The sequence below is a fragment of the Clarias gariepinus genome, chromosome 19 (genome assembly GCF_024256425.1).
Source record: "Clarias gariepinus isolate MV-2021 ecotype Netherlands chromosome 19, CGAR_prim_01v2, whole genome shotgun sequence".
Taxonomy (NCBI): domain Eukaryota; kingdom Metazoa; phylum Chordata; class Actinopteri; order Siluriformes; family Clariidae; genus Clarias; species Clarias gariepinus.
In genome coordinates, this window is record NC_071118.1 from 25,405,233 (window position 1) to 25,422,756 (window position 17,524).

A 17,524-nucleotide genomic window follows, 5' to 3' on the forward strand; every position below is an offset into this window, starting at 1 on the left:
GTCAGCTGGGCGCCTTTTTTTCTATCACAAGGGTTTCGAGCTTGTGATAGAAAAGAAATGTCAGTATAATGTTTCTGCTAGTGTAGTGTTTATGAATATCACTGCTGGGCCTCTTGTGTAACGGATATCCGAGATACACAAGACTGAACAGATGCCTGGATGACACAGGGCTCGAGTTTGTTGTAGAGCAATAAATAATGTATAAATATAAGAAATGATATGTTTAGAAAACACTGTACTGTCTGTCTCTGTAGTAGCTGTGAATAAAAAAAAAAAACATCTCAAGTCTTTCTAGAGATTTGTTATACAAGAGATGTGGTACTGTTATTGTTACAGTTATCACCTTGAAGATTATTTTCTATTAACAGCATTCACCATAGGAATTTCAGTGTAACTTTTTCAACAAATCAACATCTTTATTATTATTTTTAATCCATTTACGTGCACATTTTTTGCTTTTGCACATCTACAGTACAAAACAGTCCTCACTTCAAGACAGTTCCACATGTTTGGGCTATTTAAGGAGTTCCTGGGAGGCCAGCGTTTCAGACATAAAGTCTGATCATGGCTGGCGTATTGAGAGAACTTTCTATTTCTATGGTGTCCAAGCACTAGTGAAATGCTGGGATAGGCGCATTCGTGTAGCGGGGGATTATATAAAGAAATAAAGGGAGTTTTTACTCCCATAACTTGGGTTTTGTTATTATGTTCTTTGCAGAATCAAAGGTCCCAGAAGTCTCGTAATATTTATTTTGGTGGATGAATAAGCATAATAATACAGTTAACTGTCCAAGCCAATATATGAGTAAACATTAGAATAAAAAAATGATGGTGCATCCTCAGGGTTGCTGATTTATGTTGTTATTTCTCGCGCCGTCCCTGAAAATGTTTATTTAAATGCAGAGAAGCGAGTCAAGCTTGTGGATTACATTGCATTCTTGAAGTATTTAAGGCCAAGGTTGAGATACATCTTTAATTTGGAGACAACTGAGAACAACTTAAAATGAGTGGACGCCAAAAGCTTCCTGAAAATGTCAACCCTCTTGGAACTTTGTACCACAAAATGTGGTTACATTCCAGCATTTGGCAAACGCCCTTATCCAGAGCGACTTACATTTTTATCTCCTTATACAGTACTGTACATGCATCAAGGATCGGCTCTGAGCCCCTTCTTGTTTCATATGGTGAAGGACTGGACGACAGATGAGGTTAGACAGGATGTTTGCAGATGACATTGTGATGTTTGCAGATGACATTGTGCTTTGTAGTGGGAACAGGAAACAGGAGGAGGAAAATCTAGAGAGATGGAGGTACGCTCTGGAACGCAGAGGAATGAAGGTTAGCCGTAGCAAGACAGAATACAGGTGTGTGAATAAGAGGAACCTAAGTGGAACGGTGAGGCTACAGGGGGCAGAGGTAAAGAGGGTGCAGGACTTTAAGTACTTGGGGTTAAAAGTCCAAAACAACGAAGAGTGTGAAAAGGAGGTGAAGAGGCGGGTACAGGCAGGTTGGAATGGGTGGAGAAAAGTGTCAGGTATATTATCTGACAAAAGAGTATCAGCGAGAGGTAAAGGAAAGGTGTCCAGGACAGTGTTCAGACCAGCGATGCTCTACGGCTTAGAGACAAGGGCACTGAAGAAAAGACATGAGGCAGAGTTGGAGGTAGCAGAGCTGAAGATGTTGAGGTTCTCCTTGGGAGTGACAAGGATGGATAGGATCAAGAATGAGTTCGTCAGAGGGACAACCCATGTTAGATGTTTTGGAGATAAAGTCAGAGAGGCCAGATTGAGGTGGTTTGGACATGTTCAGAGGAGAGATGGTGAGCATATTAGTAGAAGGATGCTGAGGTTTGAACTGCCAGGCAGGAGGTTTAACGTCTCTGTTTGCATGGAGATTTCATGTTCTCCCCGGCCATGGTGGGTTTCCTCCGGGTACTCTGTTTCCTCCCACAGTCCAAAGACCTGCAGACTGGGATAATTAGAGTTCCCAATATGCCTGTAGTGTGTGAATGAGTGAGTGTATCTGTGTATGTGTGTGCGCTGCGATTGATTGGCACTCTGTCCTGGGTGTACCCCGCATCATGCCCAAAGCCCCCTGGGATCGGCTCCAGGCCCCCCGCGACCCTGAATACAGGATGAAGCAGTATAGAAGATGAGTGAGTGACTGCACACCTGGATGCTCACACAGTGAAGCTCCAAAATCTCAAAATGGAAATCCTGCTCAAAAGGTTGTCATGGCAACGAAGTGGGCACCAATTTCATGTTTGTGTCCATAGTTTTGGAAAAGGATGTTCATCGAAGAGAGGTGGTGAGATGTCCACATACTTATGGTGCATAAACTACAGTATAGTGCATCACAGATGTTCAGTCTAAGTGAGACAGCATTCTATGCATGCATTCTTCGCTCCTGTTATACATCTCACGGGATGCTGCACTAAAGCAGGACATTATTGTATGGTGCATCTGTGAGCGTTTCTCATTTTCTCGACTGTTTCCAGCAGCGCCAGTTTGGCTTTCGTTAATTCAAGCTGTATTCTGTTAGATGGGAGTTGCGCTGCGCCGTATTACGGAGCCGTTCCTGGCTCTAGGGTCTTTATTAGTGCCAGTCAGATTGTGTGCCAGCATGAGCGCGCAAGTCACAGTGTGGAAATAACTAGTAAGTGCCAGAGTCTCAGTAAGACTGGCGTCTCTTCAGAAGTCTGCTCCTTTCCTGAAGGCTAGAAAATTTCCACTCTGCAGTATATTCATTTGAAATAAGGTTCAAAGCAGGGCCGAGTCGTTAGATTATATATTATACTGTACGTACTCGCAGCAGCCTGAAGCTGAACGTTCCCGTAGAACGCTGTCATGGACATGGGTTTATACAATCGGGGCACGGGTGCCGAAATTCATCTGCGACACGACTCCATCGCAGAGCCGTGCTGTTGGTCAGTATGTGACTGTGTGCTTTCAGTGGGCCTCCTACAGTTACAGATGGCTCCTTCAGCCCTTACGGGTGTATTTTTGTGTTTCTGCGCCCCTGCCTCAGCTGCTTAGAATAGAGAAGTGCATTTAGTAATGCTCTGTGACTAACTATGAGCAATGCTGCTTGACTAATACTTTACCGCGGGCACTCTCAGCCTCTGTCCCCTGACTCTCACTGACTGTCTTGCTCAGGTGGGTGGCCTAATGGCCATGAAAAATGATCAGCACCATAATTAGCCATATTTTCTCTCTCTCCTTCTTTCTCTGTCTCTTTTAATTCCCTTTTCTAGCTTGATCTCCCATTCTGTCTTTTTATTCATTGCTTCTCAGACTGCGATGTTCAAACCGCAAAGATGCAGGCTTTATACGTATAATCCTTTATATACCTTATTTTCCGTCTATTGTCTGCACTGACTGTTAATCCTGCCTGCAGCGCCTCTGACTGGATATGAGGTGTGTGTGTGTGTGTGTGTGTGTGTGTGTGTGTGGATATTATGGGGCACTTTTCCAGACTGCATTATTTGTTTGTGAGCTTGAGCTCCTTCCTCTTGTGCGCTGGTGTCAGACTGCAGAGTTCAGACTCTACTTCCTTTCATGTACCCAATTAAACTCTTCTGCTAAATAACAGGGCTAAAATTGTTCTGTTATAAAAATAAAATAAATAAAAAAAGGAAGCAGAAATCTCTCTAGGTGTGTGACCGTCCTGGACTTGTCTTTGCACCAACCTTGCTTGAACTGCTGGACCGGTGCATTAGAGCCGCACAATTAATTGCAAACATCCATTTTGTCCTTTAACGCTTCCTTCCTGCTTTTCATCAACCTTTTTATCTGTCTTTCCTGCATTCCATCCATTTATCCATCCATCCAATGCATTCATAATAAAAGCTGCAGTGACACCAAAGGTGGGAAAAATACACAAATCCTGTCCTCCAGTACAAGGAGAGATACCCTAGTAAAATATGACATCATATTGTAATATAGTACAAGTAGAAGTCCTGAATTTACAGTTCTTACCTTCAGATTTATTTAAGTACTGAGCTTGTATTAGCTTACAGTAGTTTTAAAATCATTGGAATATGACTCTTTCTCTCTCTCTTTCTCTCTGTTTCGTTCCTACCTGCACTTGTCTCCGCTTCTGATTTCAAGCACCTGCTACATGATTAGGGAAGGCAAATCACGCAATTATGCATAACTAGCGTTAGTACCCGTTGTTGATGGGAAAAGAGTTTGTAGGAATAGTTTAAAGGTTAAAGCTAAAAATAATCTGATCATCTTTAATGTAATCAGTGATGCCGTTATTTCAGGTTGAAGCCCACATCTGTGTGTCTTTCTGTACAGAAAAACTCTGTCTAACTTATTAATAAAGTATTAATACAAATAAAAACTATTTTGTAAGGTTAAGTATCGTACGCCTACAGTAGTTTACACTAAGTTGTACATCTGTAATTGCAGAGTGAATTACATCGAAAAGTAGATCAGATCAAAATTAAGACAGGTTTTGTCTTGAAACGCCTCCAGCGCATTAAAATTCACTAATACCACTTCAGCGCTGTTATTTCAGTGGTGCAAAAAAAAAAAAAAATTAATTAATCCCAGTAAAAATATTAAGTTTGGCTTTTTCTAATTAATATCTATTGGTGCAGATGTTTGTGTAATTAAAATAAATAAATAAATAAATAAATAATAATTATTATTATTAAATAATTGATAAATATTGTTCAGGCCGTTCTGCGTGATGCTGTGACAAAATCTGGCTGGACAGACAGAAATTTTTCCGAGACTGGTTTTGCGTCCCCTATGTATTCAATAAAAATATATAATCGAAAGAGCGAGTTCTGCCCAATATACAGACAAAAGCTTTCTTTTATTTATATACAGTAGATAGCCAGCTGGTGGCTCTTGAAGTAGGTAACGGCTTAAATACCACATACAAGTAAAAGTCAAAACTTATAAACTTATCCACTAATAAAACTATTTAAGTATAGCACAGATATGTGAAATATGTGCTCAAGTACAGTAATGAAGTTAATGTACATATTACCATCTACCCCGGAGCAACACAGCGTATAAATGCAATATGTAGAACCCTTTATCCATCCATCTATCTCTTTTTAAATAATCAAACCATTCTGTTAACCATCATGCCATGTGGTTTGGGGATGGGATTCTCCTGAAAGAGAGCACTTCCAATATCCTTATCACTTGGCAGTGAACCTTCCGACGACAGTGGCACATGGAGCCAAACCGCGCATGAAAAACGACTCCCACAAGAATGTCACCACAGTCACGGCCTGCCATATTCACTGACAGATTTGTCACCCTCGTCCCTGTTCTGACTGAAACCCTTTCAGGACCGAAAGTTACACAGATCTTTTCCTCCGGGCTGCCGTTCCAAAATGGAGGTTATCAGGGCCATCGTAGCGTTTACACACATACCGCAGAGCTATTAATTTTTCCATTAATTTAAACGACCCTAATCCTGCTCTTCCGTCTGTCTCACAGGTGCACGTCTTCGACCTGAGTATAAACAAATACGAAGCCATCTGCCAGCAAGCCGTGGTGTCTAAGAAGACCAAGCTAACTCATATCGAGTTTAACCCCGTGTACCCCATCATCATCGTGGGAGACGACCGAGGCAACGTCACCAGCCTGAAACTCTCGCCCAACCTCCGCAAGAAGCCAAAGGTAAGGGGGAAGAAAAAACATCATGCTGCCCGCAGGAGCTCCTGGCTGCAAGCCTCAGGCACTAACATGTGATGTATTTATGACAGTATGTTATTAGTTCCCTGGCTTGATCTCCACTTCCATTTTGCTTTACTTTCAATGACGTTAAGCCAAGACAAGACTTTGATTTTGCACCACATATATTGGCAAAAAATAACTGGAACGATTTACATTTATTACTGATTTTTAGAGAGAAGAATTTTAAAAGGATATCATCCCGGCTTAGTTAAAGCCAGCTACTTCATTTCCTTAAAACCTCTTCGGATTGTTTATTCTTATTCTGCCCATTCATATGCTTTATCCCTACTGTACACTACCCCCATCAAATTGTGTATTAATTAATGTACTATATAATGTACTATATTAATATAGCATACTATATATGTGGTTATATTTCATCTCGTAGATTGTCCATGAAACACGGAAGTTCCTGGTATTGCTTACAGTATGTTAAAGCATTTATAAACTCAATTAATGTGAATGCAAACCTAAGACAGAAAAGAAAACGTCTCGACACCAACAAAGCACTGACACCGGAGACTCATTCCCACTCACTCATCGTCTATACCGCGTAATCCTTTATACATGGTTCCGGGGGGCCTGGAGCCAATCCCAGTCCACACAAAGCCGGGATTTTTTTCTACTTGTTTTTTTTTATTTTTTTTATTATTATTATATTGTCTACACGACCTACGTTCCAGTCCACATGAAAATGCAAAACGCCCTGTTAAGTGCTGTTAGGAGCGTCCCTAATCAACAGGTAGCCAATCAGAAGCCTAGACAAAACGTCATCACCGGTTGTAGAAGTCCGACGGGTCTCATCCCAAAACCAGCGTCACTGTCTGCAGGGTCTGTGTGTCGTCGGAGTTTCGCAGCAGTAGAGCTTCGTAGTACATTCAGACGATAACGTAATGTGTGAGTAACTGCGTGTGTATGCACACGTATGTAAAAAGTCCAGTAAGCAACATTAACTTTGGACAGTTTTTTTCAAAAGCTTTGCTTGCATGTGGATGAACCGCGGATAAAAATCTCAGTTTTTAAAAATATCCGGCTATGAGTGGACATGGCCTTAGGGTACAAGGCGAGGTACACCCTGGACAGGGTGCCAATCCATCGCACGCACACACTCAGGCAATTTGGAAAAAAAAATAAGCCTAAGCCTTTGGCCTACCAGTCACAGGGAGAACATGCAAACTTCATGCACACAGAGGGGAGTCGAACCCGGATCTCGAGTCTCGGCAGGACGGTGGCCGAGACTCATTCTATAAACATTAAATAAAAATCTCCTTTACCACATAAACACTTATAACAGCTCTTTATTTATTATACACAAGAAACCATACTGTATTGAGAGAAGCACATTAATATTGTCAGCAGCAGCACTACTGTCAGATCTGCTGTTGAAGAAAATGAATCAACACCTTCTGACTAGTCAGAGTTGAGAATCCAACAGCGCTCTGATAAGTTTTAGCATTCAGGTGGTACGCTCAGACCGCGCCCGCCCAACTGTTCAGCATTTTCACGTCTGTGCGGCAGCTTCTGCGACGCAGCGGCCTTCCTGAGCGAAAGGTCGTCTCGTTATCCCTCGTTTGCTCATTTCCACCTCATCGTCATGCACACGCCAGCATAACCGTGCCACCATTTATCCCGGTGATCTACTTACTGTAGTTGAATCCTGATTAACAAGCATCCTGCATTCCACATCAAGCTACTCAGAATTCATGGATTTCTTTGCATTATTCATGCCAGTGATTGTGTTTGTTTTTTTTGTTTTGTTTTTTTTCGGGTCGTTGTTGGTTTTTTGTTTTCTGAAATGAATCAGTGATCATGAGTAAGAAGACCTAAGCCTGTACTGAGCAGGATAAATAACAGTGTCACACAGAATGAGCTGCTCCCTGCAGATAATGAGCATCTCCAAGCTTCCTCTCTCTCTCTCTCTCTCTCACACACACACACACACACACACACACTCCCCATCACCCTCAATATGCTTTAGAGATAAGCTGCCATCTGGGTGTTTGCCAAACTGCATCAATGTGCTTAGCGTACTCTTTTGTTATTGCAAGAACACGAGTTTGTGTGGTCACTAGTGCTGCGTTACCATTAAAATCGTTTGTACTAATCGCTGCAGTAGTAAATGTCCCAGGCTAGCACTGCACCACTACTGTATAAGAAGCAGGCGATATACAGTACACACTACCTGACTTACAGGTACCAGCCGGCGCTAGGATGGAATGTGGGACGCGCTGGAAAATAGGAAAATACCCAATAACATGGTGGTGTCATGCCGAGGCGCATTTGGTGACTCAGTGGTAGCTTTCTCGCCTACCATGCGGAAGGCCCGGGTTCGATTCCCAGCCAACGCTCAAACCATGCAATGCCGTCCCAAGCCTGGATAAAATGGGAGTTGTTGTGCGGATCAGTTGGTCTGCAAGTTTGAATCCAAGTGATGCCACAGACATCCAATGCCAGGAGTACAGGGAAACAAACTTGGGGCAACATAGTTTGTCTCCCCTACCAATCCCAGTGACACTATCAAGCCAATCAGTGAAATCTGGATGTTAGTTGTCATGTAAATCAGGGTAAATATATAAAATAAAGCATGCCACATACAGTAATCCATATATAGTCACAGTTCATATTGTACAACATCTGCAATCCACGTAATTCTAGCTATAAGGACTGTGAATACTCTTTCCCTTCCTGTCGTTTCTTTTTTTCTTCCTTGAAGCTGAATAAGACAAGAAACACAGCTTGTAATGTTACCAAGCAACCGTACAGCCCTCTGCCTTAAAGACATCCCTGGAAAACTTCAAGTTACAGCTTTATCACTAATTGTTACAAAGCACTCAAGATCCTTTACATAAGTTCAGGTCACTTTAATTTTGTTTTTATTTAGCACTGTTAATAATGGACATCGTCACTCCCAGTGATCCCGACCCCACCTGCCCTCCGCACACGCTGGCTCGTCCCTGTGCTGAACTGGACTTCATGTTAATTTAAAGAATTTCTGTTATATTGAACTTTCAGCTGCATAACACACATGATATCATCTCTATCTGATACCCCAAAAATGAGGATGGGTTCCCTGTTGTGTCCGGTTCCTCTCAAGGTTTCTTCCTATTGCCTTCTCAGGGAGTTTTTCCCTGCCACTGTCGCCGTCACCCTTGGCTTGCTCATCAGAGACATTTCATTATTATCTAGACACATTTTTCTCACACGTACACACTTCCATAAATTTTCTTTTCAATTTTTCTTATCATTTTTGTGAAGCTGCTTTGAGACAATGACTATTGTTAAAGGTGTTATTGAAATAAAATTTATTGAATTAATTGAATTTTCACAAAGCCGATGTACAGTACAAGAATAAAAGTCATGCATATACTGTACACACCGATAGGTTATAATATTAAAACCTGTGCATTGAGACATTTAGGATATGTCTATTTTTTTGATCGATTCGTTCTCTAATGAGCAAGCCGGAGGCGGCGGTGGTGAGGATAAGCTCCTTAATCCTGCAAAGCGTTGAGAGAAACCAGACTCAAAAAGGAACGCATCTTCATTTGGGTGAAATCGGACATCCTGACCCTAAATAAACAATAAACTTATTCTGTAACAGGGTGCTATATGGTCAGTGTGCAAATTATTTGTCAGGAACATGTTTTAGTTATCAGTTTGTTTTTAGGTTGTTTCCTTCGTGCACATTCCACACAGTGTTTATTAAAGCCAGTGTTTATTTAGCGAGTATATGTTTGTGCTTTGTTATTTTATATCATTTTTTATTACATTTCGTCTGCTTTGCAAAAGTTGCCCCTCTTTATGACTGAAATAAATCATGTTTATATCAATGCGCGCTTTCATCTCCCTTTTGATCCAAACGCCGCTGATATGAGCAGCTTTATTACAGTCATAATATACTCAGATATAAAGAGGGGCAAATTTTGCAAAGCAGACAAAATGTAAAATCAGTATCCCAGAAAAACTACATACTGTAGCACAAATATATATTCTCTTAATAAATGCTGCCGTTTATGAAATGAAAGCGTGCGCCAATTGTGAGCAGCGTTATTACAGTCATAAATTCACAACCACGTTCCAGCCATTCGTAGTCAAATAATAATTCAACGCTGGACACAGAGCAAAAAAGCATGATGATTATTATTATTTAAAAACCTGAAGCGCCTAATGTGGATTCATGCGACGAGTCATTTTCTCTAAGACAGATTGTTACATCGATATAAGAATATTTATATTGAAATTTGGATTTTTTTTTTCATTGAAGACCTGAATCAGCACATCGCTCCCCAAACAACACAACAATTAGCATTTATATAATGACATCTTACATCTGAATGGAGTCGTTTACATAAATACTGCATACCTTTTGTGTACATATTTTTTTCTGATTTGCTACAATATAGTTTCATTTACAGAAAAAAACAAAAAACAAAGAGATAAAAAGTGATTGGCATCATGGGCGGGGCCGTCGACCCCGAAGGGTTTTAATCAGATCGGAAAATTCAGCAGTGCTTTGATATAAGCTTTTATTAGCGCTAACAGCAGAATCAGTCTCGTTCTGTCATTTCATTTCTTTATTCTACGCATTGCTTTCTTTTCAGGAAAGGTCGACTTCTATAAGAATCGATACGCTGCTCTTTTAACTGCTAAGAAAGTAGAAAAAAAAAACAGTCTACATCTTGTAGTCTTTTACAAACTCGATCAAGTCTGACCTTTATGTTTCCCGAGTTGTCGTATTACCTCGCTTGGGATTTGTGTACGTGCGTGTGTGTGTGTGTGTGTGTGTGTGTGTGTGCACTTTAGATCGATGCAGTCCCAGTCTGGCCCACAGGGTAGTACAGAGAATATGACTGTGACAGGAAGGAGCAGACTCGACACTGAGCATTGAGCCGAGCCGAGTTAGTGCAGAGTGCAGAGGGAACGTCCTCCAGCCATCCCGCTGGGCCACCAGTAATCCTATCATTTCGGCTCACGGGGTTTAATAAAAAAACAAATAAACAACCAAACAACCAAACAACCATAGCCCATATGAAAATTGTATCCTATTTTCATGATTTTAAACTTTAATGATAAGGACCTTAGTATAAAATATCTAAATTTAAAAATGAAATGTCAGGGAAAAGTAAAGAATCCGACAATAACAGTCACATACATAGAGTACTGTGCAAAAGTTTTAGCCACCCTATTTCATTTGAAAAATTTAAACATTTTGAATTATAGAACTTTCATCCAAAATTTCTTAATTATGTCAGTAAGTAAAACAATACTTTATGATATAATTAATTACTCATTGGAATAACAGCAGTTTAATAAGAGTCACGCAGACCTCATTATTATGCAGACTGTGCCTTTATGATTAGATGTTTTTGTGAGTCATTTCAGTCTCATTTTATTTTCAACCAAAGCATTTCCAAAGTATGGACGTGCCTCCACATTCTCAGTCCTAGTTTTTATTTTATCCTAAAAGTTAATACATGTACACTTAGGCCATTTGGCAGACCCTCATCCAGAGCGAATCACACATTTATCTCATTATACATTGAGCAGTTAAGGGTCTCACTCAAGGGCCCAATAGGGCCAACTTACTGTAGTAATGGTGGGACCGTACACCATAGCCTTAACCACTGAGCTCCCCCTGCCCCTACAAGCCTGACTTTAATAGTTATGTGTCTGGCTGTTTATTTGTTGTTTAGTCTGTATTTCTGCATGCCTGACGTCCCCTGAGGACACACACAAGTCTACAGGGTCACTAGTGCTGTTTACAGTTACACAGAACAGATGAGTGACAAAAGCAGAAGGCAGAGTCGAAGGTGCGTCTAAACAAGAGCACCTACCATGCCTGCAAGGCTCCATAACCTGAGAGACAGGGAGCGAACACCATGGAAATTACGACTTCATAAACAAATGAAGACAAAAGACAATGTGAACAGCGCTGGGAAGTCATTCTGTTATCATAGTCCTTATGTCCACCTTCATAACCATTCGACATGCATCTTTGTAAATGAGTCCCCAGGACACTTGATGGGCAAAATGTAAATTCCCTAAAAGAGCAGGATTGTAGTTGTACACACAGGGTGTGATGGTGTAGGGAAATCAGTTTACATTTTTTGTTGTTGTACAGTTGGGCAGTTTGCCAACAATCTCAATTTACTGTTACTGATTAAAGGATATCATGCAATATAAAAAGCAAGTTAGTTCCTTATATCATTTCCATTATAGCAGCTATAAACAAAATACCCTCTCACCCTTCATCCTGAATACTTTCTCATATTAGGAAACACAAAGTTACAGCTTCAAGATACCTTCAAAGACTCATCAACAATTAAACACTTTTCCAAATGTGTTCATGTGGAGCATCCATTATGTAAATCCTTGTGTTCGGCCATAATGATCAGCCCTTATGGCCACCTGCCTAATATTAAATATATCCACCTTTTTCCTCCAATACAGCCCTGACCTGTCAAGGCATGGACTCCACTAGACCTCTGAATATGTGCTGTGGTACAGTAACTGGCACCAAGTTGTCAGGATCGAATCCTTCAAGTCCTCTACGTTGAGAGGTGGATTGAACTTGTTTTCCAGAATGTCCCACAAATGCTCGATTTGATTGGGGGTCTGGAAAATTTGGAAGCCGGTTCAACACCTTAGACTCATTGTTGTGTTCCTCAAAGCATTCTTGAACCATTTTTGCTGTGTGACAGAGTGCACAATCCTGCTGAAAGAGGCCACTGCCATCAGGGAATTTAGTTTCCATCAAGGGGTACTGTACTTGGTCAGCAGCAATGTTTAGGTAGGTAATGTTTAGGTATTAAAGTAACATCTACTCTACCTTAATGGCAAGACCCAAGGTTTCCCAGCAGAACATTGCCCAGAGCATCACAACTGTCTCAACCCACCCAATGCCCGCTTGCATCCATCCACATTGTTCCATTCCTCGCTGGGCCAGTTCTGATGCCCATTTGTACATTGTAGCCACTTTTGGCAGCGGGCATAGGTCAGCATGGGCAATCTGCCTGGCCTGCACCTATACAGTAGCTCTTCTGTTTGATCGGACCACAGGGGCCTTTGCTCCCCACATGCATCAATGTGTCTTGGTTTTCCTTCTTTAAACTATGTTTGGTGCTGTAAACTAAATACATGAACCATAAATATCCCACAAGAGCTGCCGTTTTGGAGATGCTCTGACCTAGTTGTCTAATTCGTCCCTGGTTAAAGTTGTTCAAATCCCTAAACATGCCCATTTTTTTCAGCTTCCAGCACACCAACTTCAGGGACAAAATGTTCACTTGTTGCCTAACTTGTTGTTGTCTTTGTAATGAGATAATCAATTCTATTCCTTTCACCTCTCTGTGGTCGTGACATTATGGCTGATCATTGTATCGGATATAAACCTTTGAGTAGCCAGCATTCCTGTCAGAGTGCTGTTACAGGCAATTAATCAACACTTTTCTGCCCTATCATCACCAGACGGTAAATAAAGCATCAGGCATTGGATAAATTGCAAGTTGCCATGCCCTCACTTTAGTGTATTACTTGGCAGCATGCTATTATCTGTGGAATAGCCTTTCCTTGGTCAAGTGACCACACAATGCTGCAGCCTGCTATCTTATTGCAAAAAATATTGATTTACATCATCTACTGAAATGCGATTTTTGACAGGACCCTTATCTCCTCATCTTCTGCCTGGAACCTCGTCTCCTTTCTGCTTTTAAAAGCCGTTAAGTACTTTTTAACTGCTTGCTGAACATGACAGCAATTAAAGAACTGTTTGGAACATTCACTGCGTTCTTAACAAAAGATGCAGACTAAGCATTTCGCAAAAGTTCCTTTAGAAACTTTGGTACTTCTTTCTGATTTACAGTCCCTGAATTACTCAGCAGGCATTAAATCTAAGTGCTGCATTACTTTTTGGTTTGATCAAAGGAAATGAGTGATGACTATACAGTCTATACCTCATCTGATCATCTATACCACTCAATCCTATTCCAGGAGACTTAGGGCACGAGTCGGGGTACACCCTGCACAGGGTGCCAATCCATTGCAGGGCACACACACATACACACACTTACACACTCATTCATGCTCTAAGCGCAATTTGGGAAGGCCACATAGCCTAATCTGCATGTCTTTAGACTGTGGAAGGAAACCGGTACACGGAGGAAACCCACCAAGCACGAGGTAAACATGCAAACTCCACACACACAGAGGTGGGAATCGAACCCGGACCCCGGAGGTGCAAGGCGACAGTGCTAAACGCTAAGCCGCCTGTATACCGTATATACTGTAAAATGCACCAAGAGTTTGAGAAGCAAGTACTGAAAGTCTGAGCATGTTATTCCTTTATAGAAGGGAGACAGAGAAACCGTGCGTAACAACACGGGGAGGGAGGACAAAGACAAACAGTTCGATTAGTTAGTGTGTCAAGGACATTCTGAGCTCTCGGCATGAACAGTCAAAGCAAATATTGTGTTCGGAGCTCAAATTTAGAATAGGCATCAGTCAGAAGTTACTCTACTGGGGCAGGGACATAAAGTTAGAGGGATCAGTAGCTTGGAAATCTCATATGAAGAGGTTGACACATCAGAAGTTCATTTAACACATATTTGTGAAGTTTACATATTGTTAACAGCGCAAGCATAATATTTATAGTGATACTGTGGATTAATGCTACCTAGTTGGCCTTGTGTCAGTACATAAATCAACTCTTTTATACTGCTTATCCTGTAGTGTCGTGGGGGGCCTATGCCAGGATACACCCTGGACGGGTGCCAATCCACCACAGGGCACACAAGCATACACGCACACTACAGGCAATTTGGGAACGACAGTTAGCCTACGGTGAACGTCTTTGGATTGTTGGAGGAAACAACAGGAATCCAGGGTTTAGAAATTAAACCCTGAACCCTGGACGTGTGAGGACACGGTGCCAACCATTATACCACCTTGCCACCTGTGTGCTTTAATCTTTGCATGGAAAGCCAGTGTTTTCACCTTGTTTAGCCATGATCCACTCCCTAACCCCTTTTCCATCACTAGTCTCAGAGCTCTGTTTGTCTCAGAGCTCTGTTCAGCTAGCCTATCAATGCAAGAAGCACCAGAATATCTTTATAATCCCCACCAGACATGGTTCTGTGCATTATAGATACACTGTCTGCACTTACACTTTACTTCCCTTGCTTGGAAACTCCAGACTGTTTTTAAGGCTTTAAAAAAAAAAAAAACTCTTATAGACTTTCACCCAGAACCTTCTTCCAAAACCATCCCAGTGTGACAGAAAAACCACAACCGTGGCAACCATGCAACGGTTCTATAAATAAAACCAACCTGAAAATGTGTATATGATCCTAAGGGCAACTTGTGTTTGAAATGAAGTAGGTTGGACTTGTTATAAGGCAGCTCTTTGGTGAGCCACCGGCATAAAATGAGAAATCAGATGACTGGAACTGAACGCTCCCAGACGATAAGTCTGATGTAAAAATCGATTTAATTCAGTTCAGCAGGTGCTGGCAGACAATTCCCATCAGCATTCTGAATCGCTCCTAAGCATTTTTTTTTTTTTACAGAGCTAAGAGTTTGTGCAGAATAATAATAAAGGATTTAATCAACGGAAGGAGATTGTCCTTGAACAACAGGGGAGCTTCATCAGCAGAAGTGGAAATGCTAACAGTTCATTTGGCAGCTTCATCAGGCAGATTATTACGTTTTTTGTATCTTGTCCAGAAAAATGATGCAAGGGCGACAAAGGGACCGACGTCTATAATTTGTAGAATGATGACTATATGGCTGATGTGCTTTCCGGCAGGAGCAGAATAAGCCTAGGAGGCCTATAATTGAGAATGTCAGACTGTGTCAGAGTGTAGACTGTATAGCACCAAAATGCTGCTGATCTAAAAGAACTGTTGACATCCGGTGCTTGACTGATCAACAGCAGGTATAACTAGGAGCGATATTAAAAAAAGATTTAACTCAAAGAAACAAAAGCCTCGCACCTCCAGGGTCCGGGTTCGATTCCCGCCTCGGGGTCTGTGTGCAGGGGGTTTGAATGTTCTCTCCTTGCTTGGTGGGTTTCTTCCGGATATTCCAGTTTCCTCCCACAGTCTGAAGACATGCAGATTAGGTTAATTGGTGTTCACAAATTGCCCATAGTGTGTGTGTGTGTGTGTGTGTGTGTGTGTGTGTGCCTTGTGATGGACTGGCACCCTGTCCAGGGCTGTACCATGTGCCCTAAGTCTTCTGGGATAGGGTTTAGGCCCCCACGACCCTGTACACAGAATAAAGCGGTATAGATGATGTGTGAGTGAGCGAGTAAATTCAGTTTGATTTTTAATGACTTTTTATTTATTTATTTGATTTGCACATTTAACAATGGATGTTCTTGCAAAGCAGCTTTACAGAAATAACAATTCTAGACATAAATTGCTTTATTATTTATAGATTTATCAGTTTCTCCCCAATAAGTCAGTGGAAAAAACACATTTTTCGACAAAGGCTGCAAAGTGTCTAAGAAGACCATTTAAAATTTTAAAAATTGGTTGTTTTTATACCAACTTCAACGTCAACCTCATTTCCCCTCTCGTCTGTTCCAACCACTCAGCGTTCAGCACCAGCAGTAGACTAATCACCGGTCTGATCATCTGTCCTCATCAGCACCTGTTTCTCACTGGGTCATGCCTTAAGTTAGATGCTTCTTGTGATTGAATGATTCATAGCTTACTGTGAAACAGCTCAGGTACTGTACAGGGACTGGACTGAAAATAAAACCCAAAAACCTGCCAAAAATGTGAGACAAAAAAGTTCTTTAGGAACCCTAGAGGACTATTCCTCAAGACTTCATTAAAAATGCAAGAAAGTCTGTCTTATTGAAAGTATAAAGAAATGAGGGCTGGCTCGAGACTTTTGCACATTTCGAAATATCTGATAACAGGAAGAAAGTAAACTTCTGAAAATTCATGAAATGCTTTAGAACACTTTAACCCTAGAGTATGGTTGATTTTATTCTCTGTTCAAATTTAGATAAGGCGCGCACACACACACACACACACAAAACCCATTTATGACAAATTTATTAATGTTTTTTAAGGTTTAAGAATTTTAAGGACCTCTGAGATTGCAGGAAACCTATTGATTCTTCTCCTGCTGCTTTTAATATAACAATTAAAATAAGTGTTCATTCATCCAACTAATGACTTATTTAAATCAAGCTTCTCACTTTTTATTATTTGGAGTTTTTTATTCAATTGCATACTTTAATAAGCTGAAAGCATTGAATCTGAGCTGTTACAGTAGCATGCTTTTAAATTGAACTTTTCCCCTTAAAACAGTGCAATCTGGAGCAGCTTTTCTGCCTCTTTTTTTTTTGTTTTTAAGGCGTAGCAATGCTCTCACCAGCCTGCTATTTAGACCTATTTATTATATTATATTATTTTTATCAGTAAAGAAGTTAATGAGTTTCGTGTAACTTTGGGAAAGAGGAATCTTTTAGAGCCGGAACATAAATGACAAGCTGCTTATATGTTCTGATTGTGTGGGAGACGTTACATCATGACTGGAAAATGCTGGTAAGTTTAGACTATATATAGTTTGTACTTATACAGGGGTTGGACAATGAAACTGAAACACTGACCGATTTAGTGTTGGAGGGTTCATGGCTAAATCTGACCAGCCTGGTGGCTAATCTTCATTGATTGCACATTCCACCAGTAAGAGCAGAGTGTGAAGGTTTAAATAGCAGAGTAATAGCGCAGTTGTGCTTAAAATATTGCAATAGACACAACATTATGGGTGACATACTATATCAGAGTTCAAAAGAGGACAAATTG

The 17,524-nt window shown here is 41.0% G+C and overlaps 1 protein-coding gene across 1 annotated transcript in view; it reads left to right on the plus strand.

Moving 5' to 3' along the window:
* Positions 1-17,524, plus strand: part of dnai1.2 (dynein, axonemal, intermediate chain 1, paralog 2) — a 34,417-nt gene that overhangs the window by 14,226 nt on the left and 2,667 nt on the right. The window contains exon 19 of the mRNA XM_053478845.1: positions 5,466-5,648. Coding sequence (XP_053334820.1) covers positions 5,466-5,648 — 183 coding nt within the window. The remainder of the gene's footprint in view (positions 1-5,465; positions 5,649-17,524) is intronic.